At 31.2% G+C, this 27,556-nt stretch overlaps 1 protein-coding gene across 1 annotated transcript; it reads left to right on the plus strand.

Moving 5' to 3' along the window:
* Nucleotides 1–1,297: 1,297 nt before the first annotated feature.
* Nucleotides 1,298–23,364, plus strand: witty (without maturity). Its single transcript, XM_088231658.1, has 5 exons — nt 1,298–1,413; nt 2,694–2,768; nt 11,351–11,436; nt 19,707–19,863; nt 22,432–23,364. The coding sequence occupies exons 2-5, from the start codon at nt 2,717–2,719 to the stop codon at nt 22,674–22,676; spliced, it is 540 nt and encodes a 179-aa protein (XP_088087784.1). The 5' UTR covers nt 1,298–1,413; nt 2,694–2,716; the 3' UTR covers nt 22,677–23,364.
* Nucleotides 23,365–27,556: the final 4,192 nt, after the last annotated feature.

Raw genomic sequence — 27,556 nt, forward strand, 5'->3', positions numbered from 1 at the left:
GTCGACAGTACCATATATCGAACTCCCCTGAGTCTCAAGCATGATAGGGAAACGCGCCAACAACTGCCAAACGAGCCTGATTTTTTTAAACATTTTCTCGCGTTTTCACAAAAGTAAGCTATTCGTTGAAACGAAAATCAATAAATATATTGGTTGGTTCTCAAAGTAATAATGCGTAACCTAGAGAGAAGCCCTGTCACTATGTTTCATAAAACGCAAGCGATGTTGGTTGGTTGGTTACCAACCAATTGGTGGCCATTTTGTTTTATTTGACAACATAAACATATCTTGATGCTTGATGCTTTTGTAGCTGTGCTTGGCTTTGTTTGTAAATAACTTGGATATTTACGTTAAAATAAATATAAATCGACTATGGTAAATTGCAGTATGTTTGGTTGCAGCAGTAGGAGTGTCAAAGGTGTTAAAGGAGTCAGTTTTCACAGGTAATTGATTTCAAATATTTTCCCAAGATTTACATAGATTTTTAGCATTTATTGTCCCGACACGTGTATTATGTTGCTTAAAAACTTTCCTTATATCAACATATTTACTTCAGATACTATTTTTTCTCAATTTGGGTATATTTACTGTTGATATTGACAGTTGATTACGTACAATATGTCGGGGCCGCACTAGGCATCCATATAAAGTATGAGTTTTTAATCGAGTAGTGGTCGATTCAAATTTTGCTCGAAAATAGTAATTTTAACCTTGAAATCGCATCTAAAATGACGTATCCAAATTTCAGGCCGCTACGACTCGCCATTTCGGAGATGTGACGGACAAACAAACAAACTCAACACAGGATTTCGGTCCCATGGAGTTGGGATTTATGTCTCAATAAATGAAACGTAAGTATATTAAACACACACATGTATTTTCAGTTTTGTAAAATAAATATAGGCGAAATATAGAAAAATAAATTAGAATAACCCTGCAATAATAAATACACGGGTACATATTTAAAAGTATTAACAATGCAAATTGATATCCATTTGCCAATTCTTGACCTGAGTACGGCCCATTGTTTTGCTGCGAACTGTAGCTAGCTTAATACCTTATAGTCATTGAATGGTTTTCCTACGTTAGGGCTCCTCTAAAGCTTGGCGCATTATTACTCTGAGGGTTGGTCGGTTAATTAAAAAAAAAATACCGCTAAAATGATAAAATTTTATAGCGTTTTCACAAAAGCGCGCCCTAAACTAAAACCAACTTCGATGTTTTTCGAGATGTATCGATGTTAAAACAACACGGTATCATACACAACCCTATGGACAATAACCATAGTGCTAACTCTCATTCTTCCGCTGTGTCTTGTGACAGACTCTCATTCGTTGCACCGCGACCGAAGTGAATTAAAATCAGGAAGTTCAAAGTGATAAAAAGTTACGTAACTGTTATCTAAATTATCAGGTAATCAACATTATAAATAAACAAATATTTCATGGGTATCAAGTTTGATTCACGGTTAGATCACACATCTAAATCTTATGTTTCTCAAGCTTAAATGTTTTTTTCCAATAATTCATCACTTTAAAAGTGCTATTTAGATTTTCGTGGTGCAAAAAAAATCCTCCCGGAAGCTTTTCTCGTTTTGCAACGAGTAATTTTTGCTTTGTAAATAGGCTACGCCGAGAAAGGCATGTGTATGTTCATATATGTATTTCAAGAGACGGAGAAGATTGAAGTCGTTTAAAGGGTCTGTGATTGTCATTGACTGGTTCATAAAATCTGACATGAAATGCAAAAATCAATAAGTTATTGATGGGCAGAGTGGTGTATGTTATTTAGTGTAGCCACTAACCTTTTTTAAATTTTTTATATCAAATGGAAAATATAATCAGCATCCAAGGCTACATCTGTGAGAAATTGGATCATTTTATAATTTTTTTAAATTATATTTTTAAAAACCTGCTTGGACAATTTAAACATAATGTAAGATCAAGTATTACATTATGTTCAAATAACCCTTTCCTAATTAGGATTATTACGATTTTTTTATAGATTTTTCATAGATTTAAAATGCATTTCTTATTTACTACTTTTCTTCTTTACTTAACCGATAATATTTTTTTTTACTATACATTACTTTTATTGAGTTTAACCATAATAATTGACTAAGTTTTCTTTCTATTGTATAATTTTGTATTTAACTTTGATTTCGAAAAAATTGGTTACGGCCGTTAGTTATAATAATAAATAAATAAACAACAAATTCCAATATATTGTTTATCCATTTTGTAAATTTTGCGAAATTAATTTACAAAACCAAATTACGATTTGAGTCTCAAAATGAACGATTTTTTTTTCAGTGTGTGACTATTATTTATAAAATATATTTACGTAGTTCGTATTATATTAATATTATTTTACAGAGCTACAAATGTTCATACATATTTACACATTGAATTATTTTTACGAAATAAATTACTATATAATTATATGAATGGGGTGTATATAATATCATCAATTTTTTTATTCTCATTTAATCTAGACCAATAATTATACAAAATTAAGATATACCTTTACCAATAATAGGACACTAAAACATAATGGTAATTATGCATTTTATCAAACGTTCGCATATATTTCATTCATTCCTCCAATCTCCTTTTTTGTGAAGCACGAGGGTTGCAATCTTATTCAATATTTAACATTTATGTATATGAAATAACAGTTACAATATTTTTAAGGTTGTTAGTATCCAGACCCGACAATGGCTGCAATTTTTTTTAAATTGGCCTTCTTCATCACACTGTTTCACTCAGGTAAAGAAAAAATACTACTATTTTACTTGTGTTATAATAATTGATTGCCTTATTTACAATAGTTTTGTAAAAAAACACCTGTATCACCTTAAATGTGCCTAAAATTATATGAGGTTTGAATTGTGGTAATTTAGGAACTTACTACTTTTATAATTAATTCAATCCTGTCAATTAATAAATGCGTTTGTAGTGCCTAAAGTCGATTATTGTAATAGTATCTATGCAGTTCTACCAATGAACAAAATGACTCGCCTACAATCTGTATTGAATGCTGCAGCGAGACTTATTTTCGAAATCTCTAAGTTCAGTCATATCATTCCACTACTTCGGGAACTACACTGGCTACGTTTTCTACATAGGGTGGAATACAAACTGTGTTGGCTTATGTATAAGTCACAGCACAACTCTTCTCCGGAATATCTAAGGGAACTATGCATTCCAGATGAACTCGCTGACAGGCGTCTCACGCTTAGATCAGCTACGTCTACGGCGAGAAGAAAAGTTATTATACCTCTACGCAAACAGCGCACTAAATTTAGTGAACGCGCATTTTCGGTCGCAAGCCCTATGGCATGAAATGCTCTCCCAGCAGAGGTGTGAGGCTGTAAAAGTGAAGTGATGTTTCGGAAAAAACTTAAAACCCACTAGTTCTCTCAATCATTTGAATAAATCTGTGGCATGTGTCAACAAAATCAATTGTATTAATTAAATTACAAATTTAAAAGCTTCAATATTTTTTTTTTAAACTATAGAATCACTGTGTAAAGCGCCTTGAGGTGTTATATTACGTAAAGCGCCTTGAGGTGTTATATTACGAAAATGGCGCTTTATAAGTTATCCATAATAAAAATAATAAAATTAAATATACAGACGCTGTAAATATTCGTTTATTATATTTATATATAATATGGCAGATGTACAAAGATTTAACATATATGTTGACGGTACTGAACATGCTTTCGGTAAAGCAAATAGTACATTCATTAGATTCATATTATTTATATAAAAATAAATAAATAAATTGTTGCCCGAATACATGCTCAGTAATGTTCAGTGTGATAACGAAATTTATCTCTATCCTACGAGGTGACGGTTTCAGACTCCCCAAAACAAGAATCCAGGCAACTCAGAACAATTTAAATTATAAAGAACTTAAGATGTTCAGTGAGTTGCCAAAGAGATAAGGGATGCCAGGTCTATTGCATCGTTTAGTAGAATTAAGATGGTTTTTGTCAAAAACAAACATCCATAAAGATATTTAGAATGTCATCGGAAAGTGTCTGGAAAAAAAAAATCTGAAATTATTTTTTACGAACATTGTTTATTAGTTAAGGTATAACAAGGTATTAAAGTATTATTTATACAATTTAAATATATTACATACGTAGGATGTAATGTAAACGAGCTGAAAGAAAAACAAAATAGGATCATCAGAATTTATATATTATATGGTACCTATAAACATTTTCAACATCATTGGCCTCGTTTATTTCTTTCAAATACCTTTAGATGCGTAGTTACGCTTCAGTAAGTTTAAAACTAGTCGATTTGTAGTTAATTAAGACAATTGGTTAATTCTTATTAATGTGATCTTCCAACTCAAGCAGTTGGTTTGTAAATAAATGGACTCTTATATAAAAATATATCACCAGCGTAAATTTAAAATGCTGTAAGGAAAAGAGTTTAAAAACTGTTGTGAGTGAAAACAAAGATTTGTAAAATAAAACATTTCTTATTTCTGTCATACTAAAATTTTCATCATTTAAAAAACTAAAATTGGTATTTCAATTCTTTAACATTATTTTGCCACTTTTGAACACGTTACACTTTGTTCCTTACGGTATTTTGAATTTCAGCCAAAGATATCCAGTGAATATGTAGTATCGTTGAAAGGGGTGGGGTCTTCGGGGTGAATAGAAAGAAAGGAATCAAAATAAGTCATATTACTCCATTTTAGCTCAAATTTATAGATAGAATTATATTTTGTTTTTAAAGTACGTTATAATGTATTTTGTCATATGCAAATAGGAAATTGATACTTTTTCAAACGGTACAAGTTCTTGATTTTTTTTAAGTTCGGTTTTATCGGAATTTAACGGATAAAATTAAAAATCACGTTACTTCGGTTGTAAACCTATTAAATATGATATTTTTTCTTCTATTTCTACATTTTACTACAAATACTAATTCAATGGATTTGGGCTCATGTTGTGCTATCAAACAAAAAAATCTAACTTTATATTTTTCATATCGATTTAACTGTCAGGTATTATTAAATATACAATCTAATCTAAGGGTAAAAATAGTATTTTAAATATTAGGAAAAAGCTATTGAGAAAGATACTGAAGATATTACAAAGAACCACATCAGTTTTCGAGTTGCACATAAAAAATATTGCAGTCGGTCAGTAATTCCCAAACTTATATTGAGACTCGGTTCAAAACAAAACCTGGTATTTTTTTTATTTTTTAAAAAAACAGAAATATTTGAGTTCTTTTTGTTTACTAAAATATAAAAATTTTCAGACCATTTCCTAAAATTCGTAAAAAATTTGTGCTGGAAAAATGGAAGTCGAGTTTTGGTACATGCCTGGAAATTAAATATGTATTTGGGTCTTTGAATTAAAATTATTTTCATGGCTCAACAAGTTGAAATATCAAGATAAAAATAAGCGTTCATATAAAAATGTCTAAAATTCCAGGAAACGAGTTTGTTAAAGGATTTTTGAACGAAATTTTATTTTTCTCAAATATAGCTAAAATTCTCAAATGTCACATGCTGCTGTTCCTACTTAAACGATTATAAATTATTTCAATAATTTAGCAGATTCACGTGATGGACTCCAACATTCTAAAAAATCCTGAAAAAAAGCTCTTCTACGGATCAAGAATGAAAATTTTGATGCTTTTTACGTTTTTAAATGACAGTGAAAAATGTTACACAAATAAGCCATTTTCACCGTGATTTGTTTGTTATTACTAAAGTTAAAATACGAAATTCTTAAATTCCGTAGTTTTGTTTTTAATACGAGTATGTTCTTCGTCCAACTAAAGTTATTAAATGAAGGGCATGTTTCAAATGTATTTTACTCAAATCTAAGAAATTCACGAGAAAACATACATTGCATTGAAATAACAAATGTTCCGTGAATTTTTACGATTGATGATCAGAAGTATAAGTATTTTTTAAAAATACACGTAAAATAATTTATTTTTTTTGTTTTTTTTACATTTTTAGATAAATGTTCTAGAACACGCCCACATAATACAAAATAAAGTTAATATTATCAGGAATTAACTCGGGTCTTTTTTGTAACAGGACATATAGGGATAAAACAAACCATCTATAACATTCACGGTACTTGAATTATGTTAAACACATTGAATGCTGATTTGCCATCAGTTAAAATATATTTTCACCAAGACAGTAATTTTTTTTCAGAATTGCCAGTAATCGAAAAGTTATCCATAGTGTTACAACATACGATTTGAGGTTCGTAAAAATAATGAAAACGAACGGATACTATTTTATGTTGAAAATAAAAATGATTAAAGGAATTCATACGTTTTTTAAAAAATCTTTATAAATATTGATATTATCTATTTACCGTACATACAACACGAATATATTTATGGAACTTACATTATGTAAGTAATAGTCAGTTTTAAAAAAAAAGCACAACAACTGGCCAGGAGGCCCAATTACAGAACAGAATACCCAGGCTGGAAAAAATTACATTTAATATTTGCCTTCTCACCGGGAGTCGAACCGAGTTGTATCCTAACCACTACACTAGAGCCTTTTGACTAAATATTTTCAACTTTAGCTGGGAATACTTAAAACGAATCGCCCCTGGAAAATATAAATTGTTCTGAACTATTTCAGATTTTTATACATAGGTATATCTAAATATAATTGGGAATACTTACTCATTATTATGTATTTAAGTGGATGACGAATACAGTTCAGATATCGCAAAAGCAATGAACTTTTACCAAAAATTATTACTAGTAAACTTGTTTTTTTTTTTTAATCGAACATAATGAGGATTTAAATCTGTAAACATAATATGCTGTCTTTATGATATACCTACGCAGCTACACATGCAAAGTAATCGATAAGCAATATTTATTTTCTTTGTCACTGTTTTCATGATGATATATTAATGAACACTTAATCATTGAATCGTCGACACAAATTACATACAAAATCATTCAATAACTAGATTGAACAATGTAGAAAAAAATATTTTTTTGTAAAAAAACAAATTAGAAAAGTAACAAATAATTCAAACAAAATAAATTCATCAATTAAACTAGTAATAACTATCTACAACGTTATAAATAAATAGAGTCTTTGTGACCTCGCATTTTGTAATATTAAAATTTTCATCAAAAAATTCTTGTGAATGTTTACATAATTATTATTCAATACATACGAGTAGCACAAAGGAATGACAAATGCACAGTGACTAAGAATATAGTTTTTTCACAAAGAAAAAAGAAAAGCCCACTTGAAGGTGTGGATGCGAGAGTCTCACAAAGTCTTACATCTTCTTCTTACTTTGACTTGTTTCTGCAGCCAGCCCCTTTGAAGAAAATTTCGGATTTCTAGTAAAATTACTCCTGTACTTTATCATTAATTTATTTAAAAAAAAACCCAATTTAAAAACGCGAATAGACTTTAACCTGTGGCTTTATGATGATAAGAACCTGATGAGGTAGAACTTATCAATTGCAAATATTTTTACTAGTACTTGCTCGTTTCGAACATGTAAAAAATATCAAACACGTACATATTTCTGAATCACATTTTGTAAAATGAAATAGTGCGTCATTGTAAAATCTGATTTACCTATCTACATTTTGTTGATTGTGATAAACATTTCTGATGCAAAATTATCGATTATAATCACGGATATGTTCATGTTTATCGCAGCAGGTGGATATACATCTATTTTTTAAATAGAACAGCATCATTTGAAGAATAATGAACCGACGAATAATAATGTGAAATTCCATTTGGGGAATTTTTAAGAATGATTGATACCTACGTATGAAAAGCAAAATGTGACGTCGCATATTGTGAGTAGTTTGAAATATAAAAAGATTAAATCGACATTAATTTCGTAACACTTAATGAAATAATATTGGAAAATCATATAATATAATAGGAGATAATTTTAAATACATATTAAAAAAATAATAATTTGTATGAACATATTTATGTATTTGTTGTATAAATTGAATTTATTTAATATGTGCGTAGATTTTCACGGTCACTGTTATCAACGTATGTATATTGTATTTTTCGGGTGATTCCGTGTATCGTCGAAACGAATCCAACCATTTTTTAAAATATTTTTTATATCGTATTATCAGCGCTATGATTTTTTTAAAGTTTTATATTTCTGAAATAGCTCCGTGTGTGATGTCAGAGGTTGTTCTATGACAGTTCTTCCGATTGGTTCGTTTACGGTGACTAAACCGGATATCCTTCAAAGCTCTCATATCATTAGATGGTTCGTATGAACCAGTGACGTCATTCAAAGTAGTCCGTTTTTATTAAACTATTTTTAGACAGACTTTTGAGTTAGAGAAAAAAGATGGTTAAGGAAATTCATCCCTCTAGGTTAGCATTTACCACTGATACAGGCAGAGGAAAACATTTCTCCTTCTTACAAGCACTAGGTTTGGAAATCTCAACATTAATGCACTATCAATTCAAATCACACCTGTTCCGTTTATTATCAGCTACCCCAAAGGAATAATTCCTGGGTACCGATTAGTTTCTTAGTTTGACATGTTACGAGTACTAAGTAAGTTTTAATGCAATAATAAATTTCACACCAGAGTGCCACAAGTCTAAATTCGTCAATGTAAAAAAAAAACAACTTTGAAGATTTTTACATTCGTGTTTTACCACAGATCAATATAATAAAACAATTTACTCAATACTAATTTACATTCAATAAAAACATGACATAAAGAAATATCTTCAATTGTTAATTTAAATCCTTAATAAATATGTTATGAGTGCCACATTTCGCATTATGGTAGTCTTGATGAATTTATAAAATTGATTTATGAATGTGGAATAAGCTAGGATTGTATGCCAGGATAGACGTGTGTGGCGGTCCATTCTCTCTGCCTACCCCTACGGGGAAATGGCGTGATGGTAGTAGTAGTAGTAGTAGTAGATTTAAATAAATGTGAAAATAAACCAAACTCTATGAGGCTAAGAGGCCCAAGAGCCCTGTGTTGAGTTGGGATACAGCATAATGGAAAGTGGAAGCATGTGCATTATTAAATAAACATTTATTTCAATAAACACCTGGACAAACTTAATAGATATTAAAAAAATATATATGTTAAATAATATAAAATATTGTACGTAAATATCATGTTATAGTGACATTATGCACATTTTAAATGTCATACTAAATTCAAACCACTTTTTTTAAAACTTATGGCACCCTTGACATATTGAAGGGGGGGGGATACGGTATACTTGTTAAACGATTGTAAAGATTTATTATTACATTAAATGAGATTTTTAAAAGGCTAATGATCGAACATTTGTGTATTTGATTTGTAGGAAGACACGTATTTCACATAAATATTATAAATTAGTTTATTTGATCCAACATTATCTATTCACATTGAGTCGAATTTTAAGATAGTTAAGTCAAATCAGCATGCAACAAATATTGACACTGAGCACCGGCCGAATACACATAGAATTTACCCTGTGCCCGGCCCATTTTTGTGAAATTTCATGCTTTGTGAAAGGTTTCTTAAAAGTGTCATAATTATGAAAATACTGAGTTAAATCAATTGAAACTTCTCATATTTATTTAAAACAATTAAATAAGTCATTTTTGTATGATAGTTTAGCTAATATTGGCCTTTATGGAGAGCCACATTGCAATATTACAACATATACACAGGGTTTCACGCTTTTTTTGTGCTTTGTATCCCAGAGCCGTGTGAACACGTGATTATAATAACCACGCGTTGTGTCCCAGTCCCGTGTTTTTACGTGGTGTACCAGCAGCAAAAAAGCACTAATAAAAATCACTCGATGTCAATAAAATGCACTTTTTAGACTTTGTGACTGTGCTGGTAAACCACGTGAAAACACGGGACCGGGACACAAGGCGTGGTTGTATAATCACGTGTGTACACGGCTCCGGGATACAATGTGTTAAGTACCTCAATGAATTCCCTAAGAAAAAAATTGTTACAATTTTTACAATTCTTACAAATTTTGTGCGATATCCTTGCATGAGAAAGTGGGCCTCATCTGAAAACAACACCTTCCTTCAGTCTTCGACAGTCCATTTGGTATATTTTCTAGCCCAAATGAGCCTTTGCTTCATCATAAGTGCCGTCAGGAGTTGTTTCTTCTGTGGTCGATATACTTTTCTTCCAGATTCAATGAGTCTTCTTCGTACTGTTGAGTCATGTATCATCACCCCAGTGGCTGCCAAATCTCATTGAAGCTCGTTACTGGTTTTTCTTGGGTTAAACTTACTATTTCTGATTAAAGATATTTCATCTCGGACACTAGTTTTTCAGTTTCTTCCTCGTTTCCCAATTCTCTTTGCTTCAACTAACCCTGTTTCTCTTTTTTGCTTAATAATCTCTGCTGACTGCTCCCTGACTCACAAAACATTCATTTGCAATCTCCTTCTGATTCATTGATGAATGTTATCCGTTTTCCTCGGCGTAATATTCAAGATTCAAACCAACTCAAAAACACTGTTTAATATGCAAGCAATTTATAAAATTAGTCCTTAATTGAGAAAATGTAAAAAAAACAACAGATAGTACACCGACAAACACCAATATGAGCTCCCATAGGATAAATGAACTGTAAGTCATAATTTTTGGCGATAAACAACTGTCAAATTGACATACGAGTGTTACCATACGTAAAAAATGACGAAAATGACTCTTATTCCATGAATTCGCACAATACTGTATGTTGTATTTTATTTATTTATTTATTCATTCAAAATTACACTCGTTTAAATATTAATGAACTTATTAAGGCTTTTTAGGCTGTGCTCGTGTCAAGCCATAATTTTTTTTTTTAAATACATGGAAAAATTAATTAGCTTAAATTATAATGACATCCGATGCAATAGAGTATGTATAAAACAAGTTTTGCAAGTATAAATAATGATTAAGTTAAGTGTTACGGGAATTTAGATAAAAATATATAAACGTAAAAATTAGAGCATTTGATTGTAGCGCGAAGTTCCTCTAAAATGTATGAAAAATTAACTACTTTAAATGAGGTCACAAGTTATTCTAAATCAACCAATGATAGACTGTTGCGATAAGGTTTCTGGTAAGCCATGCGCAGCGTAATTAAACATTATAAAACTTTAATAAATCGTAGCGATGAAATAATAAAAATAATACATTTTTGGCTTAGTTTAATAGTTTTTTAACAAGTCAAAAAAAAAAATTAAAAACCACTGACCTTCTTCATTGTCTTTTTACTGTTCCGTACATTTTCGATCGCCATTTTATTTCTTAACCAACGTAATGTTTTTTTTCTTAAATTACAGGAACAGCAATAAGATGCTTTATCTGTCAATCCAAAAGCAATGTTGCGTGCCAAGATCCCATAAAGTCTTATCAACTTCAATTAACAGTGAGTATCAGATAGTATTTTAAATTAAATAGAATAAATTATCCAACTGAGGCCCGGTTGCAGAGAATAAAGTTAAATACAAAATAAAAAAACTATTGCAACATGTAGGAAAAACATTTTTGAGAGGGGAATTTATTTTATTTTTTTATATATTTATTTATAATACGGCACTAGTCAGTGCCTTTTACAGTATAAAATATGACAATATTTGAGTTTGTCCAAATGTTTGTCGACATAAGACTGGATTTCACCCCGTTTCACTAAAATCAACAAATGGAAGAATTCAAGAAATATGGATGTTCAAACATAGGTAAAAGGGTGCATGTTAAACTGTGTGTAAAGTAACCACTTAAACCAGCCAATGACAGGTCATAAACCCTGTAAATGCCTAGACTTCCATATTCCCTCCTTGAAGGTATTCTCCATCCCTGTTGTAATTTGTTAATAAAATATGACAATATAATTATTTAGTTAAAAATATAAAATTTAAAAAACAATATTCAAGCATGGGTATAAAAAGAAAAAGAAAAATAACAAGAAATATACATATACATGTATATATGTGAGCATACAAAAGATAGAAAAAAGTCGGTATATTTGGAATATAAAAGTGTAAGCGTTTAGAGGTCTTATGACCTGCCATTGGCTGATTTTTTTCGGATTCAGTGATGGAGAACAACGTTGATTTTGTAATTTTAGTCACATATTATAATTAATTACCCATTAAGTCTAAAGACTTTCTGGTGGGCACAATTTTTTTAACAGGTTTATTTTACACACTTACATCTCACTTACATTTATTTATTACCTTTTAACAGTCACTGTAAAATATGAATTATATTTTCGTTCTTTTTTTCAATTAAAGATCTTCTATGTTAATTATGGTTTGCGGGAGATCATTTAACGACTATGTAATGACGCAATTTAGTGTTTTATTTATGAAGTAATTTGTAATTCGAGAATCCCCGACGGTGCCCGAACCCTTAGTTCTTAATCTAGTGTTGTGAGCGTGAGAAGCTCTTATTGTATCTTCCGGATCAACAAAGTGATCTGCAATAAATTTGTTGTCACAATATTGTTTTACCGACAGGACATCACGAAATTTAAAATACACACCTTCGATAATATTTTTCGCCTCACGTCTATTCGGTACAATTCCCGTTAACAGTTTTACCCGAATATCATAAATTTTACTCGGATGAGACTGGAAGGTGAGAACCCAAACACGCATTCCGTAAGATATTTTTTATTTATTCATTCAAAATTACAAAATTAAATATTTATGAGCTTATTAAGGCTTTTTAGGCTATGCCCGTGTCAAGCCACAATAAATAACAATAAAAATATATAGTAAAATTAATTAGATCAAATTATAATGACATAGAATCACAATCTAGAAAAAAAGGTAAATGTAATAAATAATCAAATTCCAAAGAATACAATGCAAAAAAGATAATCAGAAATAATTTTTAAAATATAAATTTTACAAATTAAGAATCACACATAATCAAATATACAAAATAGTGGTATCATAAAAATTAACTAAATAATAGTAAAATATAGTAGTATGAAAAATAAAATAAAAATACAAAATAAGAGCATCATTTAAATCAACAGAAAAAGAATATAAATATATAAATGCATAATTGAAATTATAATTTAGTTATGTTTTCTAGAAATTCACTCAATTATAGTAAGAAATATAAGGAATAGGAGCATATTATCGATTCAATAAGTGAGGTTTTAACGTTTTGAAAGGTAGCATGCTTTAGATTTTGTCATTTAAGTGGTCATTTCACACATTGTGTAAAATACATCCTGCCTATGTTTAAACATCTACATTCCCTCAACTTTCCATCTGTTGACTTTCGCGAAGTAAAAGCGCTGAAACTTTTGATTGAAACCCGTTGATATGGGTAAAATTCATTTGGCTGAATTATTGTACCTACGAGTAAACGCCTGAAAATACTTTAAAAATTCTAGTCAATCCAAATATTTGTTATTAAAGACAAGACTGAATTTTGCTCCCTAGAGAATTATACCCCCCAGGGGGGTCACAGCCCACAGGTTGAAAAACAGTAAGATAGTGCGCATAAGATGAGCTTATTACTGGTTGCCTTTGCTAACTAGTTAGATGATTATTTCATATACCAGTCGCCATCCCACTATCTCGTTAGATTAATATCTCCTATTTTTAAAATTAATATATAATACAAAGTATAATACAAATGAATTACGTATATTGCCATGAGTTACTACAACTCAAAGTCAATATTAGATTAATATCTCAACACAGACGAGGGAAATTACGTTAGTAGATATCTCAACCGAAATGAAGGAGTTAATGGGAAATGTGGACATTTAGGATTTACAGGACTCATGACCTACTATTGGATAGATTTCATGATCATTTTACAAGAGATAGAGCAGACGCATCGCTAGATGTAAATCATCTTAAATTATGGGCAGATATTTTGAATATAGACGAAGAAATATTAGAGAAGAGCATATAAAGGATAACGCGTAATTTTTAATAAAATGGCATTGCATAATAAATTCGATGCTTTTGCCAATGTCTAGTTAAATTATTTTACAAACAAACTGGTTCGCAGTACGCAACCAGCAACTAGCAACCAGGCCCAACCATCGGGTCTGCAAGCAACATAAACATAGGTAAGTCTAACAGTTCCGAGAAAGTTCTCTCCTTTCTCGTTTCAAAACTAAAAAAGGAGAAACCCTCCACTAAACGATCAATCCTCCACTCATACTCATGCTTCTGTCATTGATCCAACATCAGGTCCCAATCGAGCACTACAAATCAATTCCGTTATTTTTTTTAAATTTAAGCATAAGCTTGTATATCAATGGATTCCTGTTCCCTAAGATTTGTTGGATATTTGTAGGAAGAGAAACTAGTGGGGACAAAGTCTTGAAAAAACGTGTGAAGTTGTTAGTAAACGAAAGCCAGCAAAATCAAAATTTCTACTCGAACAAAAATTATTATTAAATACAAATTTAAACTCTTGTCAACTATTTTTGTTTTAAAATGTTTTTTTTTAAATTTTATGGTTTTTCTAATGAAACAAATGAGAAGACTAAAATCAGTGATTGATTTTAATATTAGGTGTACGACTTGGCTGACAAGCCAATAAAACTGAGTTTTCACACGGGAATATTAATTTCATTGTCTCTGGACTTGCACCTTAAGCGTGAGACTGATCATTTTATCTTCATGTAACAAAAATGATCAAAATACGCTGCGGTGGTTGTACCAATGCTGTGCCCTCAAATTCAACAATTAGCGCAACGAATTACTTTCTTTCTTTCTTATTAATTTTTACATTAATTTGTTAAAATAAGTCATAGCACCATCTATGAACAGGCTTCGGAACTAATTCTCAAACCCTCAAAAAGTTTTTAGCTATGTATAGTGATATTGTTTTAAAGATTTGGGCTAGCCATAACAAGATGGCAGCGGAATGTTCATTACTTATTCATGATAAGGTACAAGTCTTTTTGAAATTCCTTTTTTATTTTTATGAAAAGTAAATAATTTCAGGTTTTCCCGAAATAGTATGATTGAAATTGTCACTTTAATCACATTTCCTAATTGGACCGAAATGTATCACATTAATTCAATTAGATATTCGATTTCGATATATTTTAGTGGGTTAGCAAAAGTCATTAACCTAAAAACACCCTTTTGAGAAATAGCAATTTGAAAGTCTGCAGACCAAGGAAAAAATCAGACTTTTGTGTTTCAGATATTTTATGTATATAACATAATTCCTTCGTGTCTTATTAATAAAATTGGCTTAGTGACTTTTATATGTTTATAATCTAGACAATAAAGCCAAAAAAGTTAATGAAAGGAACAAAATGTTACAAATAGTAATAATAATTGTGGTTGAAAATACATTTTACATAAATAAATATTTTTTAAGTGATTCTTTGCTTTATGTTTTATTATACAAATTCCTTAACACAAAATAATTTTTTTTTAGGATGAAAACAGTGATAGGTACTTAAAAATAACTTATATTTATTTCATTTATTTATTCAGATATTTAGAACATTACAGAAAAAAGACCCAATTCATTCTAAATACAATGATAGATCACAAATTACAGTAGATAGTTATGTTATTAAAATAATATAATAAAATGTAAAAAGAAAAATTAAAAGTTAGAAAGTGCTTTCCTGAGGGAAGGCCCACTGTCGTGAAATATGTCGACATCCGAGGCGATGCGATTAAGTAGCAAGATTGCTCTACCAACCGGCATAACCATTGGCAGGTTGGTTCTACATCGCGGTAGGTAAAACAATCGATGCTGTCTTTGTCAAAGATAGTTATCAGGTACGAACAGACCTACATCCATCAGAATTTCTGAGTTATGTATGCGACCACCAATCACCTGAAAAAAGTGAACACCCAAATGAACGTCCCTCCTCCTCCATAATGACTGATAGCCTAGCATCCCCAGTAAAAAGTCGGTTGGGAAGAGCCAAGGATAATATCCACACTCTTTTAGGTACAGATAGCGCAGAAAATTTTTCTGCACTCTCTCCACCATCAAAAAGTATCAAGTCTCATGTGGCGACCAAATAATGGAACTAAACTCCAAACGACTTCTTACCAAGGAATTATACAATGTCCTCATAATCTGAGTGTTAGAAAAGATCTTGGCATATCTACCTTAACTGTCAATAAGTTCTGTCTGCCTTTAGTGGTTTATGCTTGTCGAGATTTTATTGCAAGAACCCTGGGCAAGTGTTTTAGACTCGATGACTGCTCTCAGTTAAAAATCATGAAAAAGGAAATCGAGTGGAGATATGTCCACCACGTAATGGATTGGTTGGCACCTACCACGCTCGAGGTTCCGGGTTCGATTATTAGCAGGGTGAACATGAAATATTGTTTTTTATTGGCGGGTTCTACACTGCAAAACTTAATTGTTTCTGGACTGGTATTCTGAACGAAATTGCGTGCAAAGTGATCGCTCTGTTAGTGCGTATTTAGTATGCAAATACCCGTTAAAATGAGTTTTCTACGCGCGCTTTTGCGCTTCAGAATACCACTCATGAAGTGGCATCTGAAAGAAAAGACTGACCATCTTACCTTCATGTAACAGATAATCGAGACACGCTGCATTTGGTACCTATACAAATGCAGTGTCGTATGCACCATTGGGTGTGAAAAGAAGAATAAAGACGTTAATTATATGTTATTATGTCAATTAATTTATATACTAATAATATTTATTGTTAACTAATAAAGTATATTATATGTTTGTTCTTTCTCGTGTACATGTCTATTTGAGGTAAGATAAGAAGTTGGATTATTATTACAAAATAATAATCTTTCTATTTCTAAGCTAATTCCATTTCAAATGAACATCAATATTTCAAATTGCGCCACTCGTACTAACACTTTTTTTTTTTTTTTTGTTTTTTAATATATTTGGACCCCTGTATTTAGTAGCCTTACGTGTCATGTACAAGGCCAAGGTACTCGGGAAAAAGAAGTTTTTGTTTGTCTTGGAAATGGGATGTTCGATCACTGATTTTGGTTTATTGCCTTTATGAGTCCAATCACCATTGTTGCAAAGTTCAAGAACAATGGCGCATGATAACTACTTTTTACTACAGTGTGGATATCTGTTAAGGATATTCCATCTTTCCTGCATTTTGCTTCAAGATTATGGCGTTGCAAACTGAAAAATGGGCACTGAAATAACAGATGTTCTATACTCTGTGAAGAAATATCATCGCATGGACAATAGTCATCATTCCTTAATTTAAACCTATATAGATAACTTCTCATAGCTCCGTGTCCGGTAAAAATTTGGGTCGTTTCGAAAGTACTTTGGTGATGATGACGGAAGTTTGCTGCATCAGCCAGCGTTGGGAAAAACATTTTAGTGATTTTACCTGCAGAAGAAGCGCGGTAATGATCCTCCCAACGCTGCTGCGTATTTTGTTTTATACGGCGTTTAGCAAAGCTAAAGCTAGGGTTTCCTAGGACAGCGGTGCCCGTATTTTAACGGCCGTAGTGAACGGTGATGCAATGGACAGCCGTCGTAAAGGTGACTAGAGTGTGGTTTTCTAGGAAAACGGTGTTATCAACACCATTTAACACCGTTTTCCTAGGAAACCACTCTCTAATCACCTTTACGACGGCTGTCCACTGCATCACCGTTCACTACGGCCGTTAAAATACGGGCACCGCTGTCCTAGGAAACCCTAGCTTAAGGGGAAATTCTGAGAAGAAATGTGCCGTTCTTTTACAAGTTGCGGCTCTTGCTCGTTCATCCGCTCTCTCATTTCCTACGATACCAGCATGTCCTCTTATCCAGCATATTTGAATGGTTATCCCTCTTATTTTTAGATGCTTAATTTTACTCTGAATATCTACAATGAATGGATTTACCGACCGAGTATCTGTTATAGCTTGAACGCCCGAACGACAATCTGATAATATTTTTGCAATAACCCATCTCTCTGGTGGTTTCTTTAATAACCATTCGAGAGCTTCTCGTTCTAACACTTTATTTGCTGTGAAAAATTACAGAACCAACACTGGCTTCTGTTCACCTGTGCCAAGAATGCTAAGGCTTTATTTTTTTAAAGATTAAAGATAGTATCTAGATAACAAAATATTCTGTAGCTACAGAGCGCATGTCATGCATCTAGACCTAGACCCTATTTACTGCTAAAGTTTAAGTAAAAAATAATTTTAAAAGGAATTTAATTTACATAATATAAAAGTTGATATTATCACACATCTTGCAACTACAAAGCGCATGAACTAATGAAATTCTAGCAACATAAGAATGATTTCAAAAAGTTTATAAAAAAATAAATACATCGAGCAGTAAGTAGCGAGTTAGGCAAGTGTGCATAAATGAAATGAAATTAAATGAAACGAAATGATACAACGACACAAAAATAAACACGAAAAAAAACTCATCTAATCAAGCGTTTCTAAATATTATGGATTACAATATAACAAAATAAAATGACCGATAGCAGAAGGACAGCAAATGTGGGTAGTCTATCCAGTACCATGTTATTGCATCTGGCTGACTGGCTGACGGCAAGGACAATGAAGTGTTCAAAGAGAGTTATGTTTATGTATTCCTGCAACAAAGACAGTTATACAAAAGAAAAATAAATAGATTTGAATGATAGCTCATTTTTCGAATGGTGAAACTGACCGACATGGCAAAGTCTTGTTTCATGAGAATTTTTTAAAATCTCTTGATATTTAGGTACATTGTGTTGTTTATATGAAGTTTAATATTCATATGAGCATACTTTATGCGCTTATCTTTAATTAGTAGTTTTTATACCAATCTATAAGGATTTATTTTAATAACCTTTCGATTGGTTAAAATAAATAAAAATAAAATAAAAATATATAAAATAACAACATATTTTTATTCAAGCTCGGTTAGGCGATAATACAAAGTATTTGATATAATTTGAGAAAAATATACTGACTTTCCATTTATATAAGTCTAAAAAACACAAATAAATCAAAGTAAATGAAAAAATAATATTTAAAGATGAACAACATTTTATTGAATTTGTCCAAATGTTTGTAAACAAGGACTGGATTTCATCCCTTAGAGATAAAAATATTACAACAGCGATGAAAAACATTTTAGAGTAGTGATTTTGGAAATCTAGGCATTTACATGGCTTATGATCCGTCTTTAGCTGTTTCGATATTGTGCCCACCATATACCGCGCACCGCATCTGAGGACTTACGTCTCCTTGGCGGTGCTCAAATAAAAGGAAGAATAGCTCTTTCTTGAACTAGAAAAGCTGCCCGAAGAAGCTCTCTGTGATCTGGTAGCCTTGGCATCTTTGTGTTGAAAGAAGTTGATCCAGAAATACATAATATGTACTTTATTGTTTTGAGAAAAGGGAGGAAGTGAATTCATGAATTGGGATTTAATTGATTGGAGGTTATTCGCCGAAATGATTACAAAACTTTTTAAAAGTCTTGAAATTCTTTTTGGAAGCCAACAGATCTGTACACCTGACAGGACCTATAGAGGGCCACGGATAGCAGCGAGAAGCTTTATTCGGTAGTCACGGAGAGGAGAAAGGGAACAAGATCACAAGATGTGTTCAGAAGTTTCATTATGAAATCCGCAGTCGCACGAATGGGAATCAACAACATTTAAAACACAGTTTTCCATTAAATTTACTATGACCTCATAAAAACTATTTATTGAAACAGTAAAATGCTGTATTTAAGGAATGCACTCCCGATGTGATGCTGGCCTCGAGCCGGGAGCTTGGCAGGGCCCTCGGAGAGCTGGGGACCCTTGGACCGCAACTTGGAATGGAACTTATGACGCCCCCTCCTGGACACACCTACGCCCCCATGCACTGCCAGAAGATCAGCTTTTATGGTTAGTAATCCAATTTCCTATTTTTAATTTATTCTTTAAATATCCATCATTTCCAACAATACCTAATGAAAAATTTCTACGCTTATCAGATTATGCTATGGCTTACCACTTCGTTCACAATCTCAAAACATCCTCTTATGATTCCCATATATATAATTGGCCAATTCTGTGAATGTTTTACAATGTTTGTTGGCGTAGTTGTTTTGATATACTGTTTATTTCCCTCATAATAACGTTGAAAGCGGTTATGCCATGTTTTTTTAATTTCATTATTTTAGCGATACTTTATTTTTCAGAAAGGTTTCCTACGCGTTTTAATATGATCCTTGTACCTGTACATATTTATAATTAGAAATCCCGTAATTGTCCGCAGAATTAAACGTATTATAATATTTAATATTTCTGGAACGAAATGGTGTATATTGTTAGAAGAAATTTTCGCGTAAGACAACAGAATATATATGACAGTAAAAAATACCTGATCGCAGTATTTAAACTTACTATTGATTATTCCCAAAAGATAACAAAAGCGGTCATAATTATAAAACTAACAAGCAAAATTTATTGATACTAGTACTGTACGTCGTATAATTTTATTAAACAAGTCATATAAACTTATCATTCTTTAATTGCTTAAATCATTTATTTATGTTGATTATTTAATGAATACTATTTCCTTAGTAAATATCATGTTATTACGATATGATGATAGACACTACGTTGTATCAACTTTACGAAATTATTTATTATAAATCACATTAAAATAATAATGGCGCTAGAGCAATATTTTTTTTACAAAGATATTTATTTACTGTGTATTTAGTAAATTGGTAGAATTCCATATTACAATTTGGTAAGATATCCAAAATAAAATATAAGATTTCTGTGTAGAAATCTTCAATACTTCCTAAATACCCAATAAAACTATTAGCACCATTAGTATGCACTTATATAATGAAATAGCAATCATTGTTTGTAGGTATATAAAGAATGTTTTTTTAAATTGTTTGATAATGTCCTAACAAGACGAAACGCGTCACATTTCACACTCTTGTTTAAAAAATAAAAGTAGAATTAAATCCAACAAAATTATTTTATTTTGAATACCTTACCAAATTTTATAGATATTTATTTACCATCGACGCCAACGTGTTCCCATCGGTTTTTTTTTTATAGAATAAATTATTTAGTATGGGAACTACATCTATCTAAAAACCCTTAAATACGCCCAGTTGTATCTGCTGTCGTTGGACGTACAGTGTACAAACATGGTTTTTTTTTTTACTATGGGAACTAAATCTACCCAAAAACCCTTATACATGCCCAGTTGTATCTGCTGTCTTCGGATGTACGGTGTACAAACATGGTATTTTTTTTATTATGGGAACTAAATTTATCCAAAAACCCTTAAATACGCTCAGTTTTATCTGTTGTCTTCGGACGTACGGTGTTCAAACATGGTTTTTTTTTTACTATGGGAACTAAATCTACCCAAAAACCCTTAAACATGCCCAGTTGTATCTGCTGTCTTCGGATGTACGGTGTACAAACATGGTATTTTTTTTATTATGGGAACTAAATTTATCCAAAAACCCTTAAATACGCCAAGTTTTATCTGTTGCCTTCGGACGTACGGTGTATAAATATGTTTTTTTTTTTAACTATGGGAACTAAATCCACCCGAAAACTCTTAAACACGCCTAGTTGTATCTGCTGTCTTCAGACGTACGGTGTGCAAATATGATAAATATTTTTTATATAGATACTCGTTCTAAAAATAAAACAACAAAATCTTTTGAGATTGAATGGCAGAAATACAATAATCAATATATATCCATATAAATATATGGATATATATTGGATAGGTTTCCTAATATTTTTATATTAGGAAACCTATCCAATTTTTTTGCACGGTATTTTTTAAAACGTGTCCCCCGTGTAAAAAGAGGTTTTACTGCATTTACCTTTTCTCAACAAACTATTCGAACCAGATCGGCAGGAACTATTTGTTACACAGGACCTTTTATAAATACAAGTTTTGGACAGAGAAATTTCTGTTTCTTAGGACCAAAATTTTAACACTTTACCTACCACTATAAGAAATTCTAAAAACAAAATTACATGTAAAATGTGTGTTCATAATTGATTATTGCAGAGAAAAAGAAAAAAAATAGTATATGAATTGTTTCAAATTGTGTACTGAAGGTAATTTTTTATTTAAATTTGTATTTGGAGCATATATTATCTAGATATCTTGATTTATTTAACGATATTTTTTAATTTAATACTTTTTTTTTGTTTAATATTTTGAATAATTTATATTTTAATATTTGTGTATGATTATTTTTTGCGTTATCTTAATTGGAATTTTATTATTTATGCTATGTTTTTCTGTATTGTTTTTCTATTGTAAAACGTATTATTATGATTTAATAAATTTCTGTGTTTTTTTTGTTAACTATTATGGCTTAGCACGGGCATAGCCTAAAAAGCCTTAATAAGTTCATGAATATGTAAACGAATGTAATTTTAAATGATTAAATAAAAATATAAATGTTTTTATTCCAGTCGGCAACGAGCACGTGATCGTGCGGGGTTGCCAGGCGACTAGCGGGTGGTCCGGGGGACCGCGAGCCATGTGCAGGGTCCTGCAGGACAACGCCGCCCAGTCCTCGGAGTCCTACGTGGAATATTGTGACACCTGCGACCGGGACGCGTGCAACGCCGCCACCACGCGCGCCCCCGCGCCGCCGGCGTCGCTGGTCGCGCCGCTGGTCGCGCTGCTGGTCGCCGCGGTGCGGGCCGCGCGTTGAGCCCCCTGGAAACGATTCAAACTTTGTTTAGTTCGAATATTTGCGTTGTTGAATGCAAAACGTAAATTGTTTGAAGTTAGCCGCAGATTGACGTTAATTTGAGATACAATTGTTTTTGTTTTTTTAATTATTTTTAGGTACATAATCGAATGTCTAGATCTTTGTAGACGAACACTGGTTTCAATCCCTTAGGCAAGAGTAATAATATTAAAATGAATCACAAAAGAGATGAAGAACCTTTTTAAAAAAGGAACATAAAGGCTTCGATACTTAGAGTGCGTTTGAGTGTTTAATACACCTGTGGTGTGTTAGTGCCTGTCGGTGAACATTTTTTTTTGTGATAGTAGGCACACTAGAATATTTTATTTGAAAACATTCGGTCATGCACACATTATGTAAGGTTTATTAAGGATTTTAAGGGACCGTACAAGGCATATTGCCTTATTAGTGGCGGGTTACTGAACCCATGTATGGAACATCTGGTTCAAATAAGACGGGGAAGTTAATAAATGACTAAAAAATCCATATTTGAAGTTTGTTGTTATTTATTATAATTCAGATTAAAATAGAACAACTTTTTTTAACCGCTCATTTATTTTTTAGACGACCATTTACGTAGCTGCACTGTAATGAGCGGCAAAAAACAAAGTAGTTTTACTTTGATTTGAACAGAAAAAATGAAAGAAAACCAATCCTTCATAAAGATTTCTGATCTTAAAAAACTAACTCCTTTCCAACAACAGATGTCGCTAGTTTGCTCCATACTTTCATGCTCTATAGTGGGTCAGTACGCATGCAAATTTGATATTCAAGCCAATCATACATAGATAATTAAAAAATCGCACGTCAATATGGAAGCCAACTGCCAATATCCACAATGGTAAATGTAACGCAATCGTAAGCTCCGTAAATGCTAAGACTTCCATATTATCAACTGCTTCATCAAAAAAAGAATATATGTTGCAGAATGTGTAAAATGAAAACTTAAATAATCCTGTCAGGTCATGAACCTTGTAAATGTCAACACTCCCATATTCCTTTTTTAAAAAGGATCTCAATCTTGGATGATATTCCTTTCAATCAATCTTTGGTATATACAGTACTTGCTGAATTCAATAAATAGTTCGAGATTGGTATTATGAAATAATTTAAACTAATACTGCATTGGTACACCAACGGCAGCGTATCTTGATCATTTTTCTTACACGATAGTAAGATGATTAATCTACACTTCAGGTACCAGTCCAGGGATTATGAAATATTCTGGAGTAAAAACGCCCTTTTAAATTAATATTTCATATCGACCATTTTGGGTTCGAACCCGAGACCTCTCGCGTGGTAGGCAAACGCGCTGACGATTACACCACGAGGCCAACAATGCTTATGTTTAAACATCTAAATTCCTTCAATTTTTCCATCTGTTAATATTTGTGAAGTTAAAGAGCTAAAACCTTTATGGAAGCGGGTGAGATTCTTGTCTGAAAATACTTTTAAATTAAAAATACTTTTTTTTTGCTGGTTTAATCAACAACATTTTGAGTTCAAACAAATTTTTTTTAGACTTGTACCGTTTCTGTCTACAAAAAATTGGACAAACTTAAAATACTGTTTTTAAAAATTTGGTTCAAAAAATAAAAACGACTTCGACGAGAAAGGTGCAATTTGTGTTTCGGCACCGAATAAAGATATTTAATCGTTAATTATCATTTAACGATTTAATTGCATAATAAGTATTATTAGCAATTTAATAATGATTATTTATTTTTTTTTAGCATTACAAACGTTTGTCTTTTGATATGTACAATTTATATTTTTTTCATTACATGCTGTACGTTTTTTAAATAGTTGATAAAATTCATAATTTATTTATTAATTGGTAAAAATGATTTTTAGTCTACTGAATATTGCACAATTTTCAATTCATAAGAACACTTTTTGAAAATTTTTGATTATTGTGTAAAAAAATAATATGACATGATTTCATTTTTTACGTTTAGTTCATTACGAAAACGTAGTTAACTTATATGGAGCATTTTCTATAAATGACAGTTTTTTTAAATTACATGAAAATAGTGGTCGTATCGTCTTCTATCTTTCAAAAAGGCGTATCTCGAATTTGTTGATTTTTGAGACGACTTTTAAAGAATATGTTTGAAAAATTTTTGCCTTTAAAAATAATAAAAAAGTAATCTTCCTGTATTTTGCTGGGTTTTTAAAAAATATTTTAAGATAGTATTTTATTCCATAAATACAACTTAATTCATACAAACAATTACTACAAAAAACGAGATACGCCTTTTTGAAAAATGGACGACGATATCTTTATTTTTTTTATTTGCGGGCATCAAACTGGGCGCTTTTACGGGTTTTTGGATGGTTCTAGCTCCCATAAGAAACAATCTATCCAAAAAACAAAACAAAAGGGTCACGCCAATAGTAAATGTCTATGGCGCGTAAAAAATCTTAATAATCCAGGGAGAAAATACGGGAATACGATTATATGAAGAAAAGTGAGACCGCGTATCCTCTTAATTTACTATTTTAACCCTTAATAGGACACCTAGAACAAAGTGGCACATAAACATACCACCAGAATTGAGGCAATTATTTTATGATGATTCGTATTTATGATAAGTCTTATGTCACAAAAGAACTGTAATTACTTACACCGGTAGATCAGCCTATTCAAATGAAATAGGTTTATCATCTAAAAAATAATATATTTTAATTGGTTCTCAGGAAGTAAATTAACTCAATATATGTGTCCTTTAACGTAAATAAATCATGTTTACTATTTTAGGTACTCGAATGTCAAAAAATAGTGTTAAATTAAAAATGACAGCCCCTTTATTAAATCGTATCATTATTACTATTTTTATTGAAGTATATAAAAATTATTATTTTAATCTACGTTATGTATTGCTTGTTTTGTAGATGTGATATTAGTTTTATTTACAATAATTTATTAAAATGTGAAATATTTACTTGTATGTATAGTGTAAGTTTCAATAAATAAATGTTTAAACTATCTTTTTAACATTAGAATGAGTGTTCATGTGTATTTTAATCATTTATTAAAAATATTTATTTACTTAAAATTAAAAATATTAAGCTGATTGTTTCTACAAAAAATAAATAAATAAAAATACGCTGTAAAAATGTAAACCAGCGTTTTTCAACATTATCGGGGGGCACATGCTCACAAGCAAGGCAAAAGTAAATAATAATGATTTAAGGTCCTACACTCGTGTAAAAATACAGTAATTTCAAAGAGAAGGGTTTGCCTGGTTATTTTTAAACGCTTTGTTGAAAAGTCGTTCCGTTTTGAGGAAGCAAATAACCTTATAATGCCACTAATAATTTGATACTTTCCCTTGCCGGCTCGTAATATTCTTATTTTAGCTGTATCCAGAAGATTTTATTCAAATTAAATTATTTTTAGGTAAGCAGAAATTAGGCTTTATGTAAATCCGCTGTTGACGATTAACTGTGCCCGCTATTACTTTGCATTTGATTTCTCGATTAAAAATAATATGATCTCTATGTAAAGAAAATTGAATACGTTGTCGTTAAAATCACTCATGTTTAGGTCGCGTATTCAAAAAGGTTAAAAAACACTGATGTAAACAAATAATATATATGTGGTCTGTCTATAGGAAGGATTGACCATGATTTGCAGCTTCAGTCATATAAACACGCTGTTGCATTGTATTAAAAAAACTCCCTTTGGGGATAATGCCTAAAAATGATTTTCTTCTCTTCCAACGAGCATAATCATCAGAAAGTTGGTTGAGAAAATTTTGGCATGAAATAGTTTATCATCGGTTAAAACTAGGCAACAAAAAAAAGTTTTTTGCTTAAGAAAGAAAAATATGTGGTTCTGATAGTATTTTTTCTCTTGATTTGTTATCAGTTTTCCCGCATCAAATAAGGTTTTTAAGAAAGAGAATTTCAAATATTTTAATACTTTCCACATTCTCAATTGATCGATATTCAAACATTCTGACTTACCTATTAATTGCGAGTAAAATGATTGAATGCTTGCCAAGCTGCTTCTCCAGTGCAGTCAACAGTTCTTCAAACTTTTCATCATGCATTAGTGATAGTATTAGTGGACCCACAAACATTCCCGCTTCAATATTTGCATCACTAATTTTAGGAAACTTCTTTTTGACGAACATTAAACAGGAGTATTGTCCATGGCTTTGACGAAATTCTGAGGAGATGTAAAAATTCAGCATACATATTTGAAAATAGGATAAAAAACTGCATATTGGCGCTCATGAGACAAAAATCTTGTTAACCAGTGTAGTCAAGAACATAAAATTTATTAGAAATACGTGTTCATTATTTTTTTCTCGTGAACTTTTATGTATTATATTTTTTAATTCCTGCAAAATTTATTTAATGTCTAAAATATGCACAAAAAAATGCCCGCTAAATAATTATCTTAATGATTATATCATATTAGTCAGGTGTCAGGTGACAAAAATGCCATTTGTATGTTTCATTGAGTCATTTTTATTGAGTATTGAAAACAGAGTTTCATTTTTTTAAAATAAAGCATTCATTTATTGAAATATAATTTATTGTGCTTATATATACGAGTATGTCGATAGAAAGATATTTTTCTAAGTGACAACATCGCAATTAATTCGTCAATATTATAAGTGTTTTTTAACGATGCAATAGCGATATTTTAATAATGGCAATATTGGTTAGTCACTGTCAGAGATATTTTAGATTTTATAATCAGATTAGATTAAATGGATTATTAAATCTAAAATATGACAGTGACGTATGTTATTAATCTTTTCAAATTAAATGTACCTAATAACATTAATTAATGTATATAGTTCCCACTATACATAATATTATCA

The sequence above is a fragment of the Micrasema longulum genome, unplaced genomic scaffold (genome assembly GCF_059751315.1).
Source record: "Micrasema longulum isolate JH-2025_06_02 unplaced genomic scaffold, ASM5975131v1 h1tg000900l, whole genome shotgun sequence".
In the NCBI taxonomy this organism is placed as follows: Eukaryota; Metazoa; Arthropoda; class Insecta; order Trichoptera; family Brachycentridae; genus Micrasema; species Micrasema longulum.

Coding starts and splice junctions, on each gene's coding strand:
- witty (XM_088231658.1), top strand. CDS start 2,717: ATGGCTGCAATTTTTTTTAAATTGGCCTTCTTCATCACACTGTTTCAC. Junction 2,769..11,350: donor CATCACACTGTTTCACTCAG/GTAAAGAAAAAA, acceptor CTTAAATTACAG/GAACAGCAATAAGATGCTTT. Junction 19,864..22,431: donor CCAGAAGATCAGCTTTTATG/GTTAGTAATCCA, acceptor TTTTTATTCCAG/TCGGCAACGAGCACGTGATC.